Source organism: Musa acuminata, chromosome BXJ1-8 (assembly GCF_036884655.1).
Source record: "Musa acuminata AAA Group cultivar baxijiao chromosome BXJ1-8, Cavendish_Baxijiao_AAA, whole genome shotgun sequence".
Classification (NCBI taxonomy): Eukaryota; Viridiplantae; Streptophyta; class Magnoliopsida; order Zingiberales; family Musaceae; genus Musa; species Musa acuminata.
In genome coordinates, this window is record NC_088334.1 from 6754543 (window position 1) to 6775727 (window position 21185).

The 21185-nt window shown below is 37.7% G+C and overlaps 2 protein-coding genes across 3 annotated transcripts; both read right to left on the reverse strand.

Annotated features, from left to right (window-relative positions):
* Nucleotides 1-6443: 6443 nt before the first annotated feature.
* Nucleotides 6444-15913, reverse strand: LOC135587294 (uncharacterized). Of its 2 annotated transcripts, XM_065078533.1 has the most exons (12): nt 15630-15912; nt 15348-15498; nt 14848-14925; nt 14447-14562; nt 14307-14360; nt 13042-13129; nt 12867-12959; nt 11102-11142; nt 10570-10623; nt 10193-10356; nt 7651-7720; nt 6444-6876 (listed from the first exon to the last, which is right to left on the reverse strand). In XM_065078533.1, the coding sequence occupies exons 1-12, from the start codon at nt 15741-15743 to the stop codon at nt 6751-6753; spliced, it is 1149 nt and encodes a 382-aa protein (XP_064934605.1). In that variant the 5' UTR covers nt 15744-15912; the 3' UTR covers nt 6444-6750. The 2 variants fall into 2 exon arrangements, with proteins under 2 accessions (XP_064934605.1, XP_064934606.1); XM_065078534.1 differs by lacking the exon at nt 10570-10623 and having other exon boundaries at nt 15630-15913.
* A 1462-nt stretch (nt 15914-17375) lies between these two features.
* On the reverse strand, nt 17376-19292 carry LOC135587295 (pentatricopeptide repeat-containing protein At2g22410, mitochondrial-like). Its single transcript, XM_065078535.1, has one exon. It carries the CDS (start codon nt 19278-19280, stop codon nt 17430-17432), a length of 1851 nt encoding a protein of 616 aa, XP_064934607.1. The 5' UTR covers nt 19281-19292; the 3' UTR covers nt 17376-17429.
* Between the last annotated feature and the right edge of the window lie 1893 nt (nt 19293-21185).

Below are 21185 nucleotides of genomic sequence, written 5' to 3' on the forward strand. Positions count from 1 at the left end.
CACTGCAGTTTTAGTACTCGTGAAGGATGATGAGTTATGTCAGACTAAATAGTGTCATCCATATCTACCTTTTCTCTTTCTGTAGGACAAACTTGTTGCTTTCTTGTAGGGTTTGATATTAGGTTGCCAGAAACAGAGCCAGGAAGGAAGGAGTTTTCGAGTTTTCCAAACAACTCATTCTTCTATTCTTCTGGAAGAATGAAATGGACCCTAAGATTAATAAGAAAAACTATGGTAGCTTAGAGTGACACTTTATCTAAGAGTATATTAACATCTTTCTCCTTTTAGCTCAATCAGGACAAAAGATCTGTGGAGGATGCAAGTCAGTCAGCTTGGCCATTGAATTACTGTAAGTGCTCTGTGGTGGATGCAAGATTGGATTTGCTAACCTTCAATCGGCTTTCTAGTGTTCTTTCTGCTGTCATAGTATAGTTAGGAAATCTGAAGAGTTGGTGTTGCGGATTCATATCTATGCACAACATAAAGCTGGCAACATTTAACATGAATCTTAGAATTATACTTTGTCCTTCTTATGGGCCACCTCCATATGTTATTATATGTACTATAGCTATTCTCTTCTTGATTGTGAAGTATAGTCCTTATTTTTCTCACTCCTATGGACTGATGATTTAGGATTGACTTCTTTCTAGATTTTGCTTCATTGTTAGGATTGTTCATCAAGTGCTGCTGCACATTCAAAAGTGCAGTATGTTTACCTCAGAATGCTGACTGACACACATGCGCAAGAACATACCTGTCTTCAACATCCTAAACACCATGCATTAGTGCTGCACACTGCACCATTGCTTGTAACCTGTTAGCACTCTGAGGTGCCATATCTTTCCCATCAAATGCCAAACATTCTAAACTTTATAGTTTACATGCCAAGCAGTAATTTGTGGAATCAACAGTAGTCATGCAACCTTACTCCTTTTAAGTTCTGTGCTTGCGAACTGATTACTTTGAGCTAATTTTTGGACAAAATGTCACTAAACTATGGTTGTATTATCAAGAAAACAAATTTTCAGTGACATTTTGTCCAAATATTTATCAGGAAAGATGAATTGATTAGTTTGAGTGATCTACTAGAAATACTAAAGAGTAATTAATAGAAAGAGATTTGGATATTCTTGACTTTATTAGAACTATTAGCTTACACAAAGCTCAATGGGGAAAATTTATGAAGCTTATTTGTTGTTTTTTACTTATATTTGTTTATGTCAAGCTCTTACTACATATTGTTAACTTGAATTAGAACTAAAGCCGGATGTTTATTATGAATCTTGATGCAAAAATTCTCCTACAAATTAGTGATTACATGTTCTGCATATGTTTTCTTATTTCCTCTTGCTATAGTTCAATTGCAGATCACTTTATAGTGGAAGGTGAATCAACCAACTATTGCTACAAACAAATTAATATGACACACCAACTTTTACATGGCATTAGAAACGAGCAGTGGAAAGACCGTAAATTGTTGCATGGGACTCAGATGCATTGAAAGCCGTAAGAACAGCTGTAGATCGAAGAAAGTGATATGAAATGACTTGCTCTGCTTCCAGATGGCATGGAAATAATAAATGTTTTAGGTCGTGCAAAAGCTCTCGTGATGTGAGAAGAGAAGCTCAGCAAATTGACTGGTTTTTCGCCTTCAGATTTGTTGCAGGAGTTGGGAGTTGATAGGTTTCTCTTTACCTCCACACGAGCGAGGTATCAACCTCACAGGTAGGCTTATGTTCGATCTAATGGAGACATGGTAGCTTTCAGTTTAGCTGTCTTATTTTGAAGCCGTCCAGTTGAGAGAGTGACAGCCATGACTCGTGCTGTTGCTGCTGCTCTTCCTATTGCGGCCTCTTTCTTGTAAAGCTCACTTTCCAGTGCAAACTTGCAAGTGAGCGACCTCTTTAATAGTGCTTTTTAATGGTTAAACAAATGTTTTGACCAACAAGGATTTGATGTGTAGCAACTTTATATATATATATATATATATATATATATATATATATATATATATATATATATATATTAGAGGATAAAAAAAATATAATAAAAAATAATAAAAAATAAAGAGATAACTATCGGTTCATCATTTTCACATGACTATATCGGTTTCACATCGCCACATATCTCATAATCAATTTATTTTATCAAAATAAATAAATATGATCTCGTGTCATTTACGACGAGAAAAATTTTATTTCTAATCATTTCATTAGAACATACAAGTACAAAAAAGAATATATAAAAATAAAAAAATAATATGATCATATCAGATCAAATATACGATATATTTTAAGTAATAATTCTATCTTGATTTAAAGGATAATATCTCTCTTGATGATATTTTTTATTGATAAGTTTTTGGATACTCTTCGATCAATTTATATGAAGATGTTAAAATCCACTAATTAAATTAAAAACTAAACTCTAGGGAGTTTCCAAAATTACCTCAAAATATAATGATAAAAATATATTTGAAGAGATGAGAGTTATCCCATATAGTTGATTAGGTTTTGGCATGACTTTAATCCATCGAAAGGTCCATCTAATTTGAAGGACAATTCTTGTTGGAATGTCACGGTCTAACAGGGCTGAGCCTTGTTGACATTTTATGTAGGTGATCGTATGGAACATACATCACCGATATAGCTTTCCACAGGTGTTGGTCAACCCATTGAAAAGTCAAAAGCTAGATAGATAGATAGATAGACTCTTGTTAGCCATTAGCATTGGGTCATTGGATCATCTTAATTTTATGTTGTAGGGTTATTTTAGGTACTTACGTTATTTAAGTTTAAGGGTTGGTTACATGAACTCTTCGATGCTAATGACAATTATATAGGAAAATACACTTTATATAATGCAATTTATAAGGGTGTAAATCATAATTTTGTAAAAGTAGAGGGTGCAAAAAAAAAAAAAAATTTACGCTCGCATAATTTTTGTTTCTTTTTTTCACTTTAATATAATTTTATTTATCGAAACTCTTGCTTTACGATAAGATGCATTCATAAATATTTTAATTATTGATAATAAAATTTTACACAATAGATAGGATTATATGATTTACGTAAATTAAACTTCATTACTCTTAATCGAATTTCAAATTGACTATCGAACTTCTCGACTTGGATATAACATTAGATATCCGAATCAAATTCAAATGATGGATAGTCGGGTTTGAAACTAAAAATTACTAATATTCTATCTATTTTAATTTTTATTGTTAAGTAAAAAGATCGATTTATTTAGTATTTTAATTTTTATCATCACCAATACGAATTCTTGGAAGAGAGAAATTGTCTATCCTATAATAGTTGACACCTCTTGCATAAGATCTAAACTAGTCATCTGTTCTTGGATCGATCGATCGATCACGATTTTATTTGTTGGTAGGACCTACGAGTGAATTAAGACTTGATGGGTAATTAGATACCCTACCCTATCTATGCTACACTACCCTACACGTTGGTGCTACTAAAAATAGGTATGGTTGACTCGGCGGCTTGAGATGAGATGGATTCTTTCAGCATTAAACGCGGCAAGTAAATCTCGAACATCTGATCCAGGATTCAGCGCATGGATTTCATGGATCAGCAGCGGATCCCAGGAAGAAGACGACGACGGACTTGTGGAACTCCACGGGGGTGGGGGGGGCCTTCCCTCCACGCAGCTGGGGACACGGCTTCTCCTCCTTGACGTGCCACCGGCGAGGGGGACCAGCCACATGGGGTGGCGGCCATCCATTGGACATGAGGGCCTATCGTCGATTCAGAACCCACCATGGTTGCCCGTCTCTGCTCCGTTCCTCTGTTTCACGTCCCTTTCCTCCCTTTCCCCCACTTTTGCCTCCTCTGCTCTGCATGTCCACGCCCCCCTTCGTAAACGTCCAAGGCTTCAACCGTGTCATGGTCTCGAACGTGAAGCTTTTACCGAGACTTCACCTGCAAGCGTCGAGACTCGATTGATAGAGTCGAATCTTCGTGCAGCTGCAGCTGTCACTTCCATTTGCTTCCTTAAAATGTCCAGCGGCTCCTGAGCGAACTTTTTCTAGTTCCAAACTCGTGCCTGTCAGCTGTTCGATCATTCCCCGCACTCAACCGAGCGAGTGCTTTTTGGTTTGCACCTCTCGCGCATCATTCCAGCGGTGAACGAGAAGGGCACATGGGGAGGAGCTTGTTTGGTGTGCGTGATGGATGACCACACAACAGGGCAACATCTTGGACCTAAGCAAATGCTTCATGGATGGCCACCTCATTAATTGCACCACCCACCCACACCTCACATCTGCTTTCATCTTTCATCCAGTTGGGAGGAGGATGACGATGATGATGATGATGACGACGATGATGAATCTAATGTCGTAGATCCCTATCACTACACCACTGCACCCGTTTATGGTTTTACATATATATATATTTTGTGATATAGGATGATCGACATGCGTTTTACCATCAGCTTCGTACTCTTTTATCCACAGGTCTCTGACAAGTCTGTTTCGTCGTCATGTGTGCCACTGCTGTTCTTGCTAAGGTCCCTTCGGCAGCCACCACTCGTCACAGCAACGCCATGGAGTCTTCTCTTGCAACAGAGAGATTCCAGTGCGTGCAAGCCATGGAAGCCTCAAAACCAGCACCAGAAATCCTTCAGATACATCATACATACATGACATAATTTGATCCACTCGACAGAGAAGCAAGAAGCGAAAGGATCCATTACCACCAAAACATCATCAATCCTTCCTTACAATCACCAAATCCAAACAAGAATCGGATATAAAATGAAGAAAACAAAACCAAGCCCCCCACCCCCTTGAAACAATAAGCAAGCAAGACATATCAATATATATATATATATATATCTGTGAAGGCAATGGAGCACAAGGGAACGAAGCCACAACCAAACCACATAGGCGTAAGGGGAATCCGCGATCACCGGGGAGAGGTGGAGTTGGAGGAAGAGTCACAAACGGGGTCGGTGTCGACCTCGCGCTTGTGGAAGCTGCGGTGGCAGTTGCAGGCGGCACAAATGAGGGCTGCGCTGGTTCCCTCCTCCCCGGACGCCATGAACTCCCGGCAACCATCGACTGCGTATCCGCCTATGCTGGCAGCATGGTTCTTCCTGCACTCCTTGTACTTAACCACCTTCTCCTTCTTGGGTGCGGAGCCATTGGAGTCCTTCCTTGGGGCTTGGTGATGAAGGCCCATTCTGGTGTGCGTGGAGTGGAGGGGATGGGAAGAAAGAAACGGAGGGAGGGAATTGGGTGGAGAAGAGAATGGAGGGAGGAGACAACATGGAGGTCCATTTCTATGCGCCTTTGGGGGGGTGGGTTTAAATGGAAGCAGTGGGTGTGGTGGGGGGGAGAAGGGGGCTTTTGGGTTATTTGATCGAATAATGCAGCAGGCTTTTCTTTCTTGCTTTACTCGTGTCAGTAATTTGACTCGCTTTTTATTGACGTGTGACATTGTACCCTTTCCAAGAAGACCCATTCCAACTGGGAAGGTTTAGCCATACAACCACAGCTCACGATGGCCCGATTCAATCCACCTCCATGATAAATATTATCTAATTACATATATATATATATATATTCGATAAAGAGTAAATGGTGAAGATCAAATTTGATTCCAGAATTTCTATATCAACGGCTGAAATCTTTGCAGTAAGGTAGATGGTCTCAGAAAAACAAGTTTCTAAGCAAAACCTACGCTTAGGTTCGAAATGTAGGATTTATTACTACGTTTGTTATGAAACTTATCCTTTGTTATACAAATCTACAACTACGGAGAGAAAGAGAGAGAATAAAGGAATTTGATAGCTTTAATGTGATAAACAGATGAGGATAACAATCCTTGGATTGGGTTATGGAGTGACATTAGTTGAGTGAGCCAAATGCTAATACTAAATAATAATGTTTACCTCTCAGCCAATCACTAATCACCCATAGTTTTTTTTACTTCGTAGAGATAAGGGAAATACGAGCAACCAATAACAAATCATCTTTAACAGGCGGAGGCCGACATCTGATCAACACATCATCATCTCCATTTGATTGATTACTCTAATCTCATTCATTTGATTGATACTCTAATCTCATTTGACTGATGACGACAGATGCGTCATCAGGGACCCATCCTACAAAGTCGACAACGCACCATCAACAATGACGTCGAATTTTGCTCCACAAGGTCGACCATGCACATTTACCACGATCTCAACACACACACAATTCTTAATGACCAACACTCTCTGACTGAATATGTTAATTGAATATCTATATTATCAGATGATAGATATATCATCGATACAATATGTATGTGTAGGATCTTGAACCCGAAACCCCCCAATCTTTCGACAAGATAAAACACACTTAGAAATGAACCTCAATTAGTTCTGATTCCCCTATACGTCAAACAACCAGAACCTATCGTAATACTTACCAATGAAAAAAATCTTGGACAATATTAAGATATCTAAGGCATTTCCTTGATTCTACAAAAGTATGCTGTATATAAAATAGAACATATCCAGCCATAAGTTTCAAAACCAGCAGAAGAAATCATGAAATATCCAACTTTCTGGACAATGGCAAGTATCTGTTACCTCCAGCATCTGTTACCTCGATCCGAGAACCAGCATGATGTTCATGTTTTGCTGCAGTGCTGACGATCCATAGGCCAGCATTGATGTTTAAGTTTTTCTGGGACACCACCAAAGACACAGAAAGTCCCAACGTTAGATATTCAGAACTTAGTGGAAAAGATCTTGAAGGTCGATAATGTCAGCAAGGACTCCCGCAGCCGTGGTGTCATTGCCTGCTCCTGCTCCTTGAATCACCAAGGGAGAATCTTTGTAACACCTACTATATATTTCAACCTGCCAAATTATTGTATCCAAGAATGGAAATGTGTTAGAAAAAAAGGCAAAATCAGCATGACAATTAAAAGCAATGAGAATACAAATTGAATATATTACGTGTGGTTGCTACTGTAACTGATCAGAATAAAATAAACAAAAACCAAAAAATTGATAGTAGCAGGAGAAAAATAATGAATACAGCATTTCACTGACTCCAATCTTGCACTATGTCCAATGTTATAAAACTGCACATTTGAGAAGTACCTTCATGATCTACAGAATCTATAAGAAATCTTAAATACAGAAGGGAAGACGAAGTGAAAATTCCCAAACCAACTTGGATTTAAGAGCTCTTCAGTATAATGATCTAAGTCACTTAACCAGCAAACATAAGAAGATAAATTCTTCCATTTGTTAATTGTCTTCTTGTATTGAGAGATTCTGATGGATGTTTTGCCATTTAGTTTTCCCTCAAAAAAAAAAAAATCTTATTTACTCTGCAAACCTTGGAAACCCTTCATATAGCCTAATATTGAATCTTGTTAGATCCTGATGAAACTCGAGCCTTTTTCCTTGTTTAGGATGGGTAATTACTTATCCTTATTCCTCGTCAAATGATTCAAATACTCCTACATATGGCCAATGGTTGACATATGTAAGGGGCACAAAAGAGGGGCTCTCGTGCTTTCAGGGGTATACTGGAAACTTGGCATTTTTTGGGCCATCAGCAAACACAAATAAATGATGGATATAACAATATTTGTCCCATAAAAACAGAAAGAAAAAACATACCACATTGTCGCTTCCTCTCAATCTCCCCAATGGAGAATCTTTTGGGAGCTCTTGAAGACCCACCTGACACCTACAAGGATAATATAGATGTGTAATGAAGAATTAAATTACGATCTTAAGAATGCTCGCAGAATACTCATCTTAGTTTTCATCTAAAAGAGTGTCACATAAAACAACAATTACTATTAAGTCAAAGTTGGGGGTTTCACACTGTAAGAAATGGACAAACTGCTTTGTACATCTTTTACAATAATAAGAGTTCACATATGTTGGTATTGTCTGAGCTGTCAAAATGAGCAAGCAACAGCGAGCAGCTTGTGCTCAGCTAAAAGTTTGTCACATTTAAGAACATCTTGTTTAGCTTGACAGCCGTCCTTCACTTGTTTCAGAAAGATTTAAATTGCAATTGGAAAAAAAAATATAAATAAGGACCATGATTGGATATTTGACAAAAATGTAAGTTTCAATATTTGTTAACTGAAGTTACAAATCTGAGAACACTAATAAGTGATAATATTTAATAAACTCTTGCATTTCTTAAAGGCTACATGAATTCATACAACAACAATATATCCCAACTAATCAGAAACGGCTACATGAATCTTCTTGCGACATTGAACAAAAATTTATGTAGATGACCTCATCTAGCTATCTTTTTCTTTTATATGAGCTCTTCACAAGTTACTTGATTTTCAGATTGAGGACCAGTGGACCAGCTCGAGTTCAACTGAATTATGGAAAAGCTCCTTTACAATCAACCCAACTGAATTTTCCCTTCTATAATGTTGTACAGTCTCTTTGTCACACCAGCCACTAGCCAGTGAATTATCAAAATTAGGTACAGTCTCTTTGTCACACCAGCCCAATAATACCTTTCTTTAAGACCTATCTAATGTGTGGGAGGACTAGCCAGGCCTAATTTAGATTCTACTTGTCTAATGCATGAGATCTGTCTAATAATGCATGCAGGTACTGTTGACTAACCCATCCAACATGAGATTTGTGAAACTCAGTTACTCAAGCCCATCAATTGCTTGCCCACTTAATCTCTCCTGTGTATTTAAAATATATATTAAAATGACATTCAAACTCAAACTACTTAATGCAATCTTTGACTTCTAACAGTTGCAATATTTTAAAGAAACAACACTGACTCCACACGAACAAGTTCATCCCCAGACCTCCAGGTTAATTCCAGCGTAAGCCACCTTGGCCAACTACTTTAAGAGGCCATGATGGACCATATTGTGGTCTAACGATTGTTGCATCAGCCCTAGTTTTGAATCGACTGACACCATCAGCCTATACCCATCATATGCTTTGGTCAATAGCAAGAATAGCCAACAATGATAGGGGCTTGGACGACCATCATAGGGGTCCAATCCACTGCAGGACAACCTCGTACAGGCTCTACATTGTATAAGATAACCTTGTTCCAAATCCAAACAAGTTGAGTCAACCCTATATTGGTTCAGCATATTACAACCCAAAGTAGCCACTCTTAACCCAGTTCAGTCCAGCTCCAGATCATATGGATCTTGGCTGTCACAGTCCAACTTGCAGAAGGCTTACCTAGAACTTGGATGACAACTACTCAGACTAGAGAAAGATATGCAAGCTGTCCAACCTAGAGCATTTCTCGTTGGAATAGGCATAGCAACCTTGTCACAGGGACACAGCTTTCTTGCCTAGGTACTCGAGCAAGGCAATGCTAAGGAATGCACTCTCTGTAAGCATAGGGCTTTTGATTAGGTGCACCTCCCATTCAATTAAGAGGCAGGTATGTGCCTGGCTGAACCAGTTCAGCAGCACAAAGCTGTAATATCCCAATTATTTTCCCACCATTTAGCTATATGCAAGGCTAATTCCTAGTTGAAGGACAGTTAGATCTGTTGGCAATTATAGCTTTCACCGTGGTTGCTATACTGGCTGACGAATGCAAGTGGTTGATGTGATTTGGGCTTGGCCACCAATTGCAGACCGCTGGTGACTTTGTTGGGATTAGGAATCAGCAGAAATTATTGAAATAGTTGTTGTACAGGCCAAGAAAATAATAGGAATTATAAAACCAATGAAAAATTCTCAATAAATTATTCCATAAGCAACAATTTCAACAAGTTGTAACATCTCAACTATTTAGGATCAACTACATAGATCTCTTGCCATCATTGATCTATGTAAAAAACAATATCTTAAATTAAATTAAGATAATTTAAATCTTTATTTTTAGTTTCAAGTAAAGTATTTTTAGGTCTCTCTCTACCTCTACCTCTTCTCATACCACACCATCAATATAATCGTCTCGTATCTTGTAGACTACAACATTTGTGTTTTTTTAGCACATGTTTATATCATTTTAAAGACGTCATTCTCGTTTTGCTTCCTACTGGAGGTACACCTAATCATGAATGTAAATATTTTTTTTTTAGCAATTTAACATATCTGCCTCAACATTCTCAACTAAAGATGACTCTAAAGTCTAAACAGTATCTTAAGTGATATCAACATCTCTATCAAGTTATAACTGGAGTGAGAAGTGTACCTTGAGCCCTCAATGACGCAAACGTATCGAAGGACTTTTCCTCTGGAAGAAGCTGCACTAACTCTTTCTTGAACATCTCTATCAAGTGAAGGAAGACCAATTCTGAGAAAGTCTTCTGTGGACATTGAATTAGGCCCATGTTCATTTGAGTACAAACTTTCTACCTGCATGTAATTAGAATTGAAGAAGAAATTCTGTCTTGAGTGCTGCTAAATATCATTCAGCAGCGGAGTTTCCAGCATAAAAAAGATGATAATTTTCAATGAGCTACATAAATTTTTATGATCAAACATAATAAACTGATGTAATGCAGGAAAAGATACACATTCCAATCTAAAAGGATAAATCTAAAGAACACAGACGATGCCGATAAAAACCTGTATGTCATCCATGTTAATTCTCCATCCAAGATGACGGGCAAGGATCAATGCCTGTTTCCACAAAAACCAAGGAAAAAAATAACTAATGCAGGTTTCTTTGGACAAGATAAACAAGTAGCCATCCAAAATAACTCTAAATTTCAATTTCCTATTATGGTAATAACTCCACACACTAGTAGCTTACCAAATTGATATAGAGTAGCAAAAAACTGAAGCTGCCTGTTTAGGTTAGAACTATGAAAGAAAAAACATCTACTGTCAGAAGTTCTTAAGACAGAAGCTATATATACATTCCAAAACTAAATTCAGATATCACTGGTGCAAAATAGTAATAAGCCAAAAAAGCTCAACAAATTGACAAAAACTAAAAAGAAAGGTAAGCTTTTTTAATAATAAAGGTTTTATTTAGATGATAAACTGATAATAAAGGTATTTTTGTTGTCAATAAGATTAATTCTTGTAAAAAATACAAGTGAAAGCATAAGCAACCAGAAGAGTATGCAACTGAAAGGCAATCAAGAAGTTGGACCTTTCTGGCAACATCCATCCCACTAAGGTCATCACGTGGATCTGTTAAGAGAGAGTACAACTGTCAGTTTATTTCATAATTTATGTATTCTCTGTTATATAACAATGCATGTCATATTTCAAAGTCAATTATAAACACAACTAGATTTCCACGAGTTACATGGTAACCTCGTACAGATAGCATAGAGAAACAAAATAACTGCTTCCACAATGAAACTCCTATTGTTTTAATTCATTTCGGTAAAGGGGACTTCTTTACCTGCTTAGTGTTTAAGGTAATCTTTTCCCTCTCTTTCAAGAAAACAATTGGATATTAATCTGAGATATGAAATCTCCTCTCTTAAAAATGGAATGATATCAGAGTAGCTGATATGTGTATCTTGCTTTACCTTGGACAGATAATTGCGTATCTCATTGCCATCCAAGATACTATTACTTCATTTTCAAGGTACGACTGACTTGCTCTCTAAATGGAGTTTGGGCTCTTGTCTATAAATTGGGATGAAATAAGAACAAGAGAGAAGGGAGAAAAGAGTGGGCAAGTTCACAAGCGAAGAAAAAAAGAAGAGAGACAAGCTCTTAGCAGATTTGTGAGAGAGAAAAAAAAGTGCACAGCAAAAAGTTCATTCTAGAGGAAAAGAAGAAAATTATGATAGGTAAAAGGATATTCGTCATCCTCTCCTTCTCTTCTCTCTTTCCTCCTCTTTCTTAATTTCTTGACACTGATCCTTAAGCAAGGTTTACCTGTCCAGTGGTAACTAGTAAAGATATTCCCTATCCTCCCATTTTCCCCTTCCCTCCCATAAGGGGAAACTAGAAGGTTGACAGAGAGAGAAAGACTCACAGCTGCAAAAAAAGGAATGAAAAGGAAAGGAAAAAAAAGGAAAAAAATGAGGGATACAAAAGGGAGAAAGAGCAGCAGCACTACTTGGACAAATTCTAAAAGAAGGAAATTCAATTCACTACTATATTCTACAAATACGGTACTTACAAACTAAGACTATGGATTAAAAAAAATAAAAAAAGTAAAATATCATTACTAAGCATGTTATCTTCATGAATATTCTCCAAGTAGGATTACAAAAGGGCATCATGCATGGTTCTACGTTGAGACAAGAACAGTTAAAAACATACTTGGATAATCTTGAGCATATGGAGATGCTTATTTTATTGCTACGCAAAGATTAGACATTTCATGAGAACATTTTTAAGAGTGACATCAAGAGAAAATCAGCAGTGACCATTGACAAAAAAACCCATATAAGGTAGAAGTGGGATTAGCAGTAGGATCTAACATTAGATAATGACAATTGAATGCCAGCAAAGAGGAATGGTAATGATTTTTATATTGAATACAGTGACAGGTAAAAAGGCCATTGACACATATGCACTGCTATAACTAGGAGAACAGGAAAGAACCAGAAACAAAGAATGGATTTGGAACATCAAACTCTGTACCTAAGTCATAACCTAAATGAATAAAAATAACTAGTACATGGACAGCCGGATGTGATTGTATGACAGCATGGCTATGATGTAGCAGCAGCAAATGATCAAGTACCTCTGGAGGAAAGATGAGGGTCAGAGAGTGACCAGTCAATCAGTACAACTTCCTGTTCTTAAAAATGAAAGATATCCAAACATTACCCAAAGAATGCATCCAACGGTGAATTAACATTCCAGTTCAACTTTTATATTCAAAATGACTTTATCAGGTACTTATTACTGTTGAAACTAAAATTTAGGGAAAACATTATAGGTTTTACCTGGTTCTGTGTATCCAAGAGATTTAGCTGCGAGAACAACTTTGCTGAATGACTTTCCATCCTCTACTTCACTCATCACATAACCTAGTGTACCTATAAACAAATTTACAGGAATGATTAGCACTAGAATATGAAAACAATGTAGATAGTTGAAGAAGTATCTTTAAATAAATACCACTCAAACTTCCAATGATACGATAAATGGGATCTCCCGACGCAAGCACACGAGTAACAGAAACTATTACTGGAAGGCCTGCTCCAACCTACAAAAACAAACACCGGAGAATTTCATGATCTCCAGCCTCGGGACTACAGATCCTATTTCCTAGCAACTCAAGACACTGAGTAAAAGGTATTAGGTATTATCCATTCAAGTACAAAGTATTAAGAAAAGCCAAAGATCAATCAATCAATAATATATCAGACACGAGAAATAGTAGAGCATGGAATCTGGCATGATATCCTTCTAATTTTAAAAGCTAATTTAGAAGGCACAAAGAGTTAAGCTAAGCTATGACTAGAAAGCTAAGTCATAACAAAAAGAAAGGCTAAGAGTAAAAGCATGCGATAGGAACCTTGATAAAAAATAAATTACAGGTCTATTACCATCAGTCATCTTTTCACTTTTACCAAAAAGACAAGTGAGGCAAAGTAATGTTGAACAAGAAGAGAAGAGGCTGAGAAAGATTTTGGGATATGATAAAGAGAATCTCTTTTTTTTTTATCTTGAAGTAACTTAGAACTAAGAGTTCAGTTACAATTCATATATCCATATAGGCTGATTCACCCATCTTTTATAGATGATTTGCACATTAGATACCTCAACCACCAAAAATCTAATTAATTGTTTCAATTTACTAAGAGAAAAAAACACAATATACTATTAATTCTTCGTTTCTTGGAAGTTAGTAGCATGAAACTTCAAAGCTTGGGATTTGGTCATTTGGAACTTGACATTTTGAAATTGGGTGACATGAAAGTTGAAATTAATCTTTTCCAGTACTGCCGTTGAACTTCAAATCTATTTATATACTGCATCACAAAGCCTTTCAGGGTGACTTGTCTATTCTATAAATATTTTCAACAAGCCTCGGGGAATGATCACAAAAGAATAACTTGTTCAGTAACAGAAAAATGAAAACAGACCAATACCAAAAGAGTAGACCAACTTAGAGTGACCCTTGTTTTGGTTTGATGACAAGAAACATCATATAACTTAAAGAAAAAAGAGGAGAAGAGAGAAGGATAAAAAGGTTCATAATAACACTGATGTTCTACCAAGTAAACAGATGGATCACATCAAGAAAGTATAGATCTGTGTTCGCATGATTGATTCAATAACCTCCATCAATCAAATCAAGAAATCATATATACTGATAGAAAATAACTTAATTCTTTTTGTCTTGAAAATGATTCAGCTAAGAAATAAATTGCTCGTACGGTTGATTCAAATCGAATGCGGCGGAAGTTGGAGATGAGCTTGTCATAATCGTCCTGCAAATAATGCATTTTTTATTACCACATGATATTAGTTAGATCTTCCTGAAACAGAATAAGAGAAAAAAAGAAGATGAATTTACAATTCCACAAGTAAGTGGCTTCTTGTTTGCCAACACAATGCAGCAACAGAGGTCAACAGTCTCCTTTAATATACCTACTGTCTCAGTGCTGGCAGTGCAATCAACTACAGATAGACCTGTTTAAAATAATCAAGATTTAAATGAAACAGGCATACTTTTTAACAAAGACAAATGAAGAATAAGAAACTCAACATCAGCAACCACAGGAAACTGGCATAGATGCACATTCCAGGAAAAGAGCTCTCTTTTTGGTAAATAGTCACCTCCATGTGCATTAGAACTAAAATCATGCAGCAGCATCAGCCAATGCCACATCAAATATTTCTGATACTCATCATGTCCGGAACACACAAAAGATACAACATAATGTCTTAGCTCAGAGTCTCAGACATTCTACATACCAGTGGTTCTGCCAAGTAAACCCGCAATATCAAGAATCTTTGTAGTGGCTTCTGAATCCTTGAACAGGTGACAATGTCCTGAAATCAAGTATCCAAACACCATAAATGATATTGTTCAGATTTAATATGAATAAAAACTTGGTAATCCAATCGCATTCCAAGTCAATCAGCAAATCGTCAATCTCCAATTCCTATATATAAGTCGTACTATGATTGGTTGGGAGAAACTCAATTAGGTTCAATTTGAGTTGTCAATGCTTAAAGTTGTTATATTTTGTCTGAAGACAACCTAAAAGATAGAATCATTTTCCTAGATCTCGTTCGAGAAGCATTTTGTTGACTTCACTGCTATTCAGTGTTCTGGAAATAGAAGGGCATTTTGACATCCGAACTTCTAATATATCCAATCATTCAACAATCTGTTCCACAACTGTCGCAAGAAACAAAAGAATGGCAGTGTAGAATGGTAAACCAACGAAAATGATTTCAAGCTGACAAACCAAAATCAACAAGGGCTGAAAGAGATGAGGATGAGGATTTTATCCGTAAAATCTCGGTCAAGAAGGCATCATCGAACCCCATCGTGGCGACATCTTCCACCAGGAGCAACGAACGGCTGTCACAAACCCCCACCACTCGCAGAACCAACCCCTGACAACGAAAGAGGGGTCGGGAGAGGCGGTGTCAGAAGAACGGATGGACAAACGAAGCAGCATCAACAACAACCAGGATGAGCAAACCATCACGAACAGCATTAGATGCGAGAAGGGGGAGAGACATGCCCGTTTGGAGTGAAGGTCGCGCGAGGTGACGATGTGGTGCAGGAGCTCGCGGCCGACGCCGCCGCAGCCCAACAGCAAAACGGGTATGGTCACGGTGGTTATGCCCTCCGTCATCTCGCTTGCCACCGCCTCTCGGCCTCCTTCCGGTCTTCCCTAACTAGCGGAGTTTAGTCATCTCTAATGCGGCGTAAGAGGCTGAAGAATCCACCGATCCGATCAGATCAAAATCGGACCGTGTAATGTGAACCCAAAAATCTTCATATCATCTGACCAAATTTGTAGCGAATCCCTAACGTTTCGAATTTTTTCCTGTTTTCAAATATTTGTTTTGTTTCAAAGCAAATATATAATCAAAAGATCATTTTAATATGCATTGGTAATATGTATTTCATAATCTAAATAGATGAGATTTGTAGTAATGGCAAAGCGTGCAATCGCCACAATTCCTGTCTTCTTCCTCTCTTCTTTTCTCTCTGCGTAGTATTTATTCTCTTTTGGCTCTCTCAAGAGGGTACATTCATTCTCTAAAGAAAGAAGATTTCTAATAGAAGATTGCTTATACTTTGTTCCTTACTAGATGACTCTTATCCATACAAGCTTTAGTAAATTGGCATTCAAGAGAAATCAATGGTTCTACTTCATTTTAAAGTGTCGGCAAAACAAACATTCTACAAGAGATACTAAAAGAGGCACATCCATCTGCATGAACTTGAATGATGGATAATCTAATTAAGTTCTTGAACAGATAGTACAATGTCACGACATAAATTTAGGTGTCATCGCCTTCGGTGGCGTAATTCTTCTGAATTTCTATATAATAACTTGATCCAAAATGATAAATTGACTATTAAATTTAAAGCCAAGATATCAAAGCTATCATCGATATAAACATAAGAAAAATGCAAGCATTGGCTAATCCAGAGTCTCAATTCGCTATCCAACATGGCTTTCATGCCTAAATATGATGAAATAATAAGTTTCAGTTATGGAGTACAAAACTACGATCGTATTTTAGTTAATAGACATAATTGCAACATACATTAGCCAACTTCCCAGAAACAGTATCAATAAATTCATCACTATCAGTTACAGCTGAAAGAATCATACATAGTCTTCCATATTCTGGGGAAAAGTAGGTTATGTTTATTATTTTTTCAATGCAAACAAAACCTTGGAAATCTTAGTTTGGTTCACAACTGCATCAGCTAGTCCTAAGGTTCTCCCCCTGACCGGCGAAAAAAACCAGTAAGGATTTACTTCCAGATCACCAAACTGATTCATTTCGGCTGTCACAAAGAATCTGAAAACTTATTAAGCCATCATTTTGTTGGTTCCACATGTATATTAGTCCAATCTGCCACAGGAATTTTGGATACTACAGGGTACAGAGTCACCAAAATTTAGTGCTGCTTCATCTAACAAACAGCAGCACTAGCTCTTCTAAGCAAAAAAGTTGGGTTACTTTTTACATTACTGTTCCACTCATAGCCGAGCTGTGCAACCTGTAAAGACATTTGAATATATACTGTGGATTGTTTGCTGGATACACATGTAAGTTGCTTCTCCAAGGTGCCAAAGAATTTTATCGCATTATCATGGCAGGCGAAAACAATTTAGAGTGTAACCAATATATGGTGTCTTGCATCTCACAGTTTGGAAACACCTCCATTGGTATCTGAATGACATCTCTAATCCTTGAATCATGAGCCTGGTCAACTTGGTAATAATCGATTAGAGCAAGTGCCATGACAAATAAAATCTGGTCACTTGTTATCCAGAAGCATTATGCAGTTAACAGAATCAGATAGGAACACCTTGTCTATTCACCATAAGTGGCATTTCAGCAGCCGTTAACTCATCTGCCAAGTTTGTAACTTCGATCGAGCTACAACCAGGTATTTTCTGCACATCGGTATACTCCATTGTTTCTCTAACTTTCATGGAGTCATTCCATCTATTTCCACTGGCATAGGTGTCGGACAAAAGCATGTAGTTGCCATTGTTACTAGGATCCAATTCATTAAGCTTCTCCGTGGCTATCTCGGCCAAATCCACATTGCCATGTGTGTGGCAGGCTCGAAGCAGTGTCCTCCATATGATTAGATCTGGGGTCATTGGCATCTCCTTGATGAAATTGTAAGCCTTATCCAACTCACCGGAACGACTAAGAAGATCAACGACACAGCCATAGTGCTTCATCTGTGGTTCCAACCCATAAACTTCCTTCATGCTCACAAAATATTTGAGCCCCTTGTCAACCAATCCACTGCGAGCACAAGCATTCAAGACGCCAAGGAAAGTGACATCGTCAGGCCGGAATCCTTCTCTCAACATATCAGTAAATACTTCTAGAGCACTATTAACATAACCATTAGCAGCAAGTCCAAACACAATGACATTCCATGACAACGTATCCTTCTCTTTCATCTCCATGAAGACTTCGAATGCATCCATTATACATCCACATTTTGAGTACATATCAATCAGAGAGTTTCCGACATAGATGTCCGCCCTGATTTTCTTCTTTCGAATGTAGTTGTGGATCCACTTACCTAGGTTGAGTTCACCAAGATGGGCACAAGCTGACAGCACACTGACAATAACAATTTCACTTGGTTCAACCTCTGCCTCCTGCATCTGCTGAAATAGTGCCAAAGCTTCTGAGAAATGGTTTGCTTGGAAGCACCCTGTGATTATGGAACCCCAAGATATCAAATCCCTCTCAGGCATGCTATCAAAGATTCTTCTAGCGGAAACTAAATCCCCAGCCTTAGTATAAGTTGTAATCATAGAATTTAAAGTCATCATATTCTGCTCTCTCATCGCATTAAATATCCTTTCAGCAGAATTTACTAAACCTCGCCTACCGTAATAGTCAATTAAAGTATTTCCCAGGTAAACATCCACCTCTACACTGTTCTCTTCTATATACTTGACCATGGATTCAGCCAAGTCCCACTCTCCCAAGTGAGTGCAAGCAGAAATGACCTTGACCATGGTCACCTTATCGGCCTTGATACCTTCCGCCTGCATCGCTTCAAAAAGACCCAATGCGTCCCTCAAGCGGCCGTGTTGGCTGCACCCACAGATCAATGAGTTCCAGGAAACCAAATCTCGCGCAGGCATTTCCTCAAACACCAAACTTGCGCGACTAATATCCCCGCACACCGAGTAAAGATGAACTAACGAATTGGAAACGAAAACATCCGACAGAAACCCGAGTTTGAGACAATGTGCGTGCACCCTGCTTCCTTCTCTTACAGCTGAGATCCGTGCGCAGGCCTTTAGTGCAAAAGGGAAGGACATGTGATCTTGCGGGACGCCTTGTGCTCGCATTAGGTTGTAGAAAAGGATGGCATCATCGGGCGCTTCACTACTGGCGAATCCTCGGATCATGGTGTTCCAGAGGAAAGTGTTGGGTTCTTGTACTTGTTCAAAGACACGACGGGCGTGGGTCAAGTGAGGCGGGGAGAGAGCATAGGAGATGAGGACCCTGAAAATAGGGGACGATGAGTGCTTGTACAATCCTGTGACGATGAGGTGGGAATGGAGCTTCTTGATGGCTTCCATGGGCGGCAGGTTTACAATGTTATGTCTCGGTTGCCATCTGAAGTGGGAGGAAACCATGAATGAAATGACCTCCAGGTTCATACCGCGGCTACAGGAAGACACGATTCATGATTTCATAATCGTGTGTGGTGTGTGTATATATATATTATATATATATATATATATATATATATATACATTTTTTTTCCTCAAAACAGTATTTTAATATAAAAATATTCAAATTACTCTAAAAAAAAATTTCACTTGTTACAGTATTTTAGTATATTATAATGCTTTTGACTTGTTATAGTGTTTTACCGTCTCCCCTCTTTTCGATCGTTTGATGCAAGCGATCGTCATCCGATATATGCGTCAATTCTGACAAACGACATCCTAAAAGTTATTCTTCGTTGACGACATATCATAAGAGAGTGTGTATCAGTCAACCGTGAAGGATGCATGGATCCATCTTGATAAGTCATCAGTCTCTTTTCATTGACCGCTCAGGTATAAAAGTTATTCTCACTCCAATACTAATTTTACCATCGAAGGAGTTGCGTCGAAAACTTTCTTGATGTTGATCGTTTGTGTAAGGATCCAAACGAAGCCAAGGCATATCTCGATTCATCTCTAGAATCGTGATGAAGCTTAGACCATCTCGGTCCGATGCGAAATTCACCTTGTGCGAATAAGTAATACCTCAGGATTGCATCAATTAAATCTACCCCCACTCCAACCACCTCTTATGATTATCATATGGACCTTACGAATGAACTTATGCCATCGGGATGGAATCAAGCTATATCGACTTATCAATCAATGATATCAAGACAACACTAAATATAATTAAACTCATCGAGATATGATTTCTATTTTGTTATAGTAAGAAGACAAATAGATGGACTAACCATTATGGTGAGATCGACAACTCGAGCAGAGATCAGCATGTTGCCTTTCATATTAGTGTTGCTGGTTTAGGGCAATACTATGTTGCCTTTGGAGCTTAATTAGTGGCCTTCCATTATGTGGCAAGAGATCCAAATTGGAATAGTCCATCCACTATGCAAGCATCAGAGTCCACATACACATATTGTCATGCAATCTTGCATATTTTAATTCCATTCTCTTTGTTCTCAAGCTGGATTCCAACTCTGTGAGAGCTGAAAGCTCAGCTTCCAAATTTAGTTTGTGCATGAGACTCCAGCTTAGTGTTGATTATGGGCGTAGCTGTCGGTAAGGATGTGATGGCATGACACTGTTGACAGAAACAAATAAAATAAATAAATGTGATTTCCAATTGGCATGTAGCCTTCAAGCTGGATGGATGGGACTATTCAGAAGTTGACTCTCCTTGATTAGGACAAGGAAAGCTCTTCAGGTAGGAATATGTACAGTCTTTGTGATGATGTTATAAGATAATCTCAAAGTACACATGTAATTTTACTTTAATTTTCCGTGGTATCCATAGAAATATTATGATCATTGGACTGGGAAGAGTGTATTGCCTCTATCACTTGATATGCAAGAGAATATATAGTTATTTGCAACCAAAAAATAAATAGATTGAGTTGCTGTTTGCTTGTCTCTTGTATGATCGCTGCCTATATAAAGATATAAAGTGGAGAAGGGGGAATATGTTGAGAAGTCAACAAATGAGAGGATGGAGAGGAGATCAAAATTTGATTTTGGCTTACTTATAACCCAATTGGATATGCGATGTTTCAAATCATAGATCCACACGCATCACGTGAGTTCTCAATTATTTTTTATATGTTAATAATTTACTCTGATCACTTAAATTTTTACAAATGAATTATTATTTGAATGACTTGGAGTTGATAAAAAAAACCATCTTTTTAATCTCTAATTGGTGAGGGCCTATACGTCAAAGTACTAAAAGAAATAATTACTTAAAATTTTTAATATTAATATATTAAAAAATAGATAAAATTGTTTCGTGTTAAGATAAAATTTAATTGTCCGAGTAGGATGTCAATTCAGAACTAA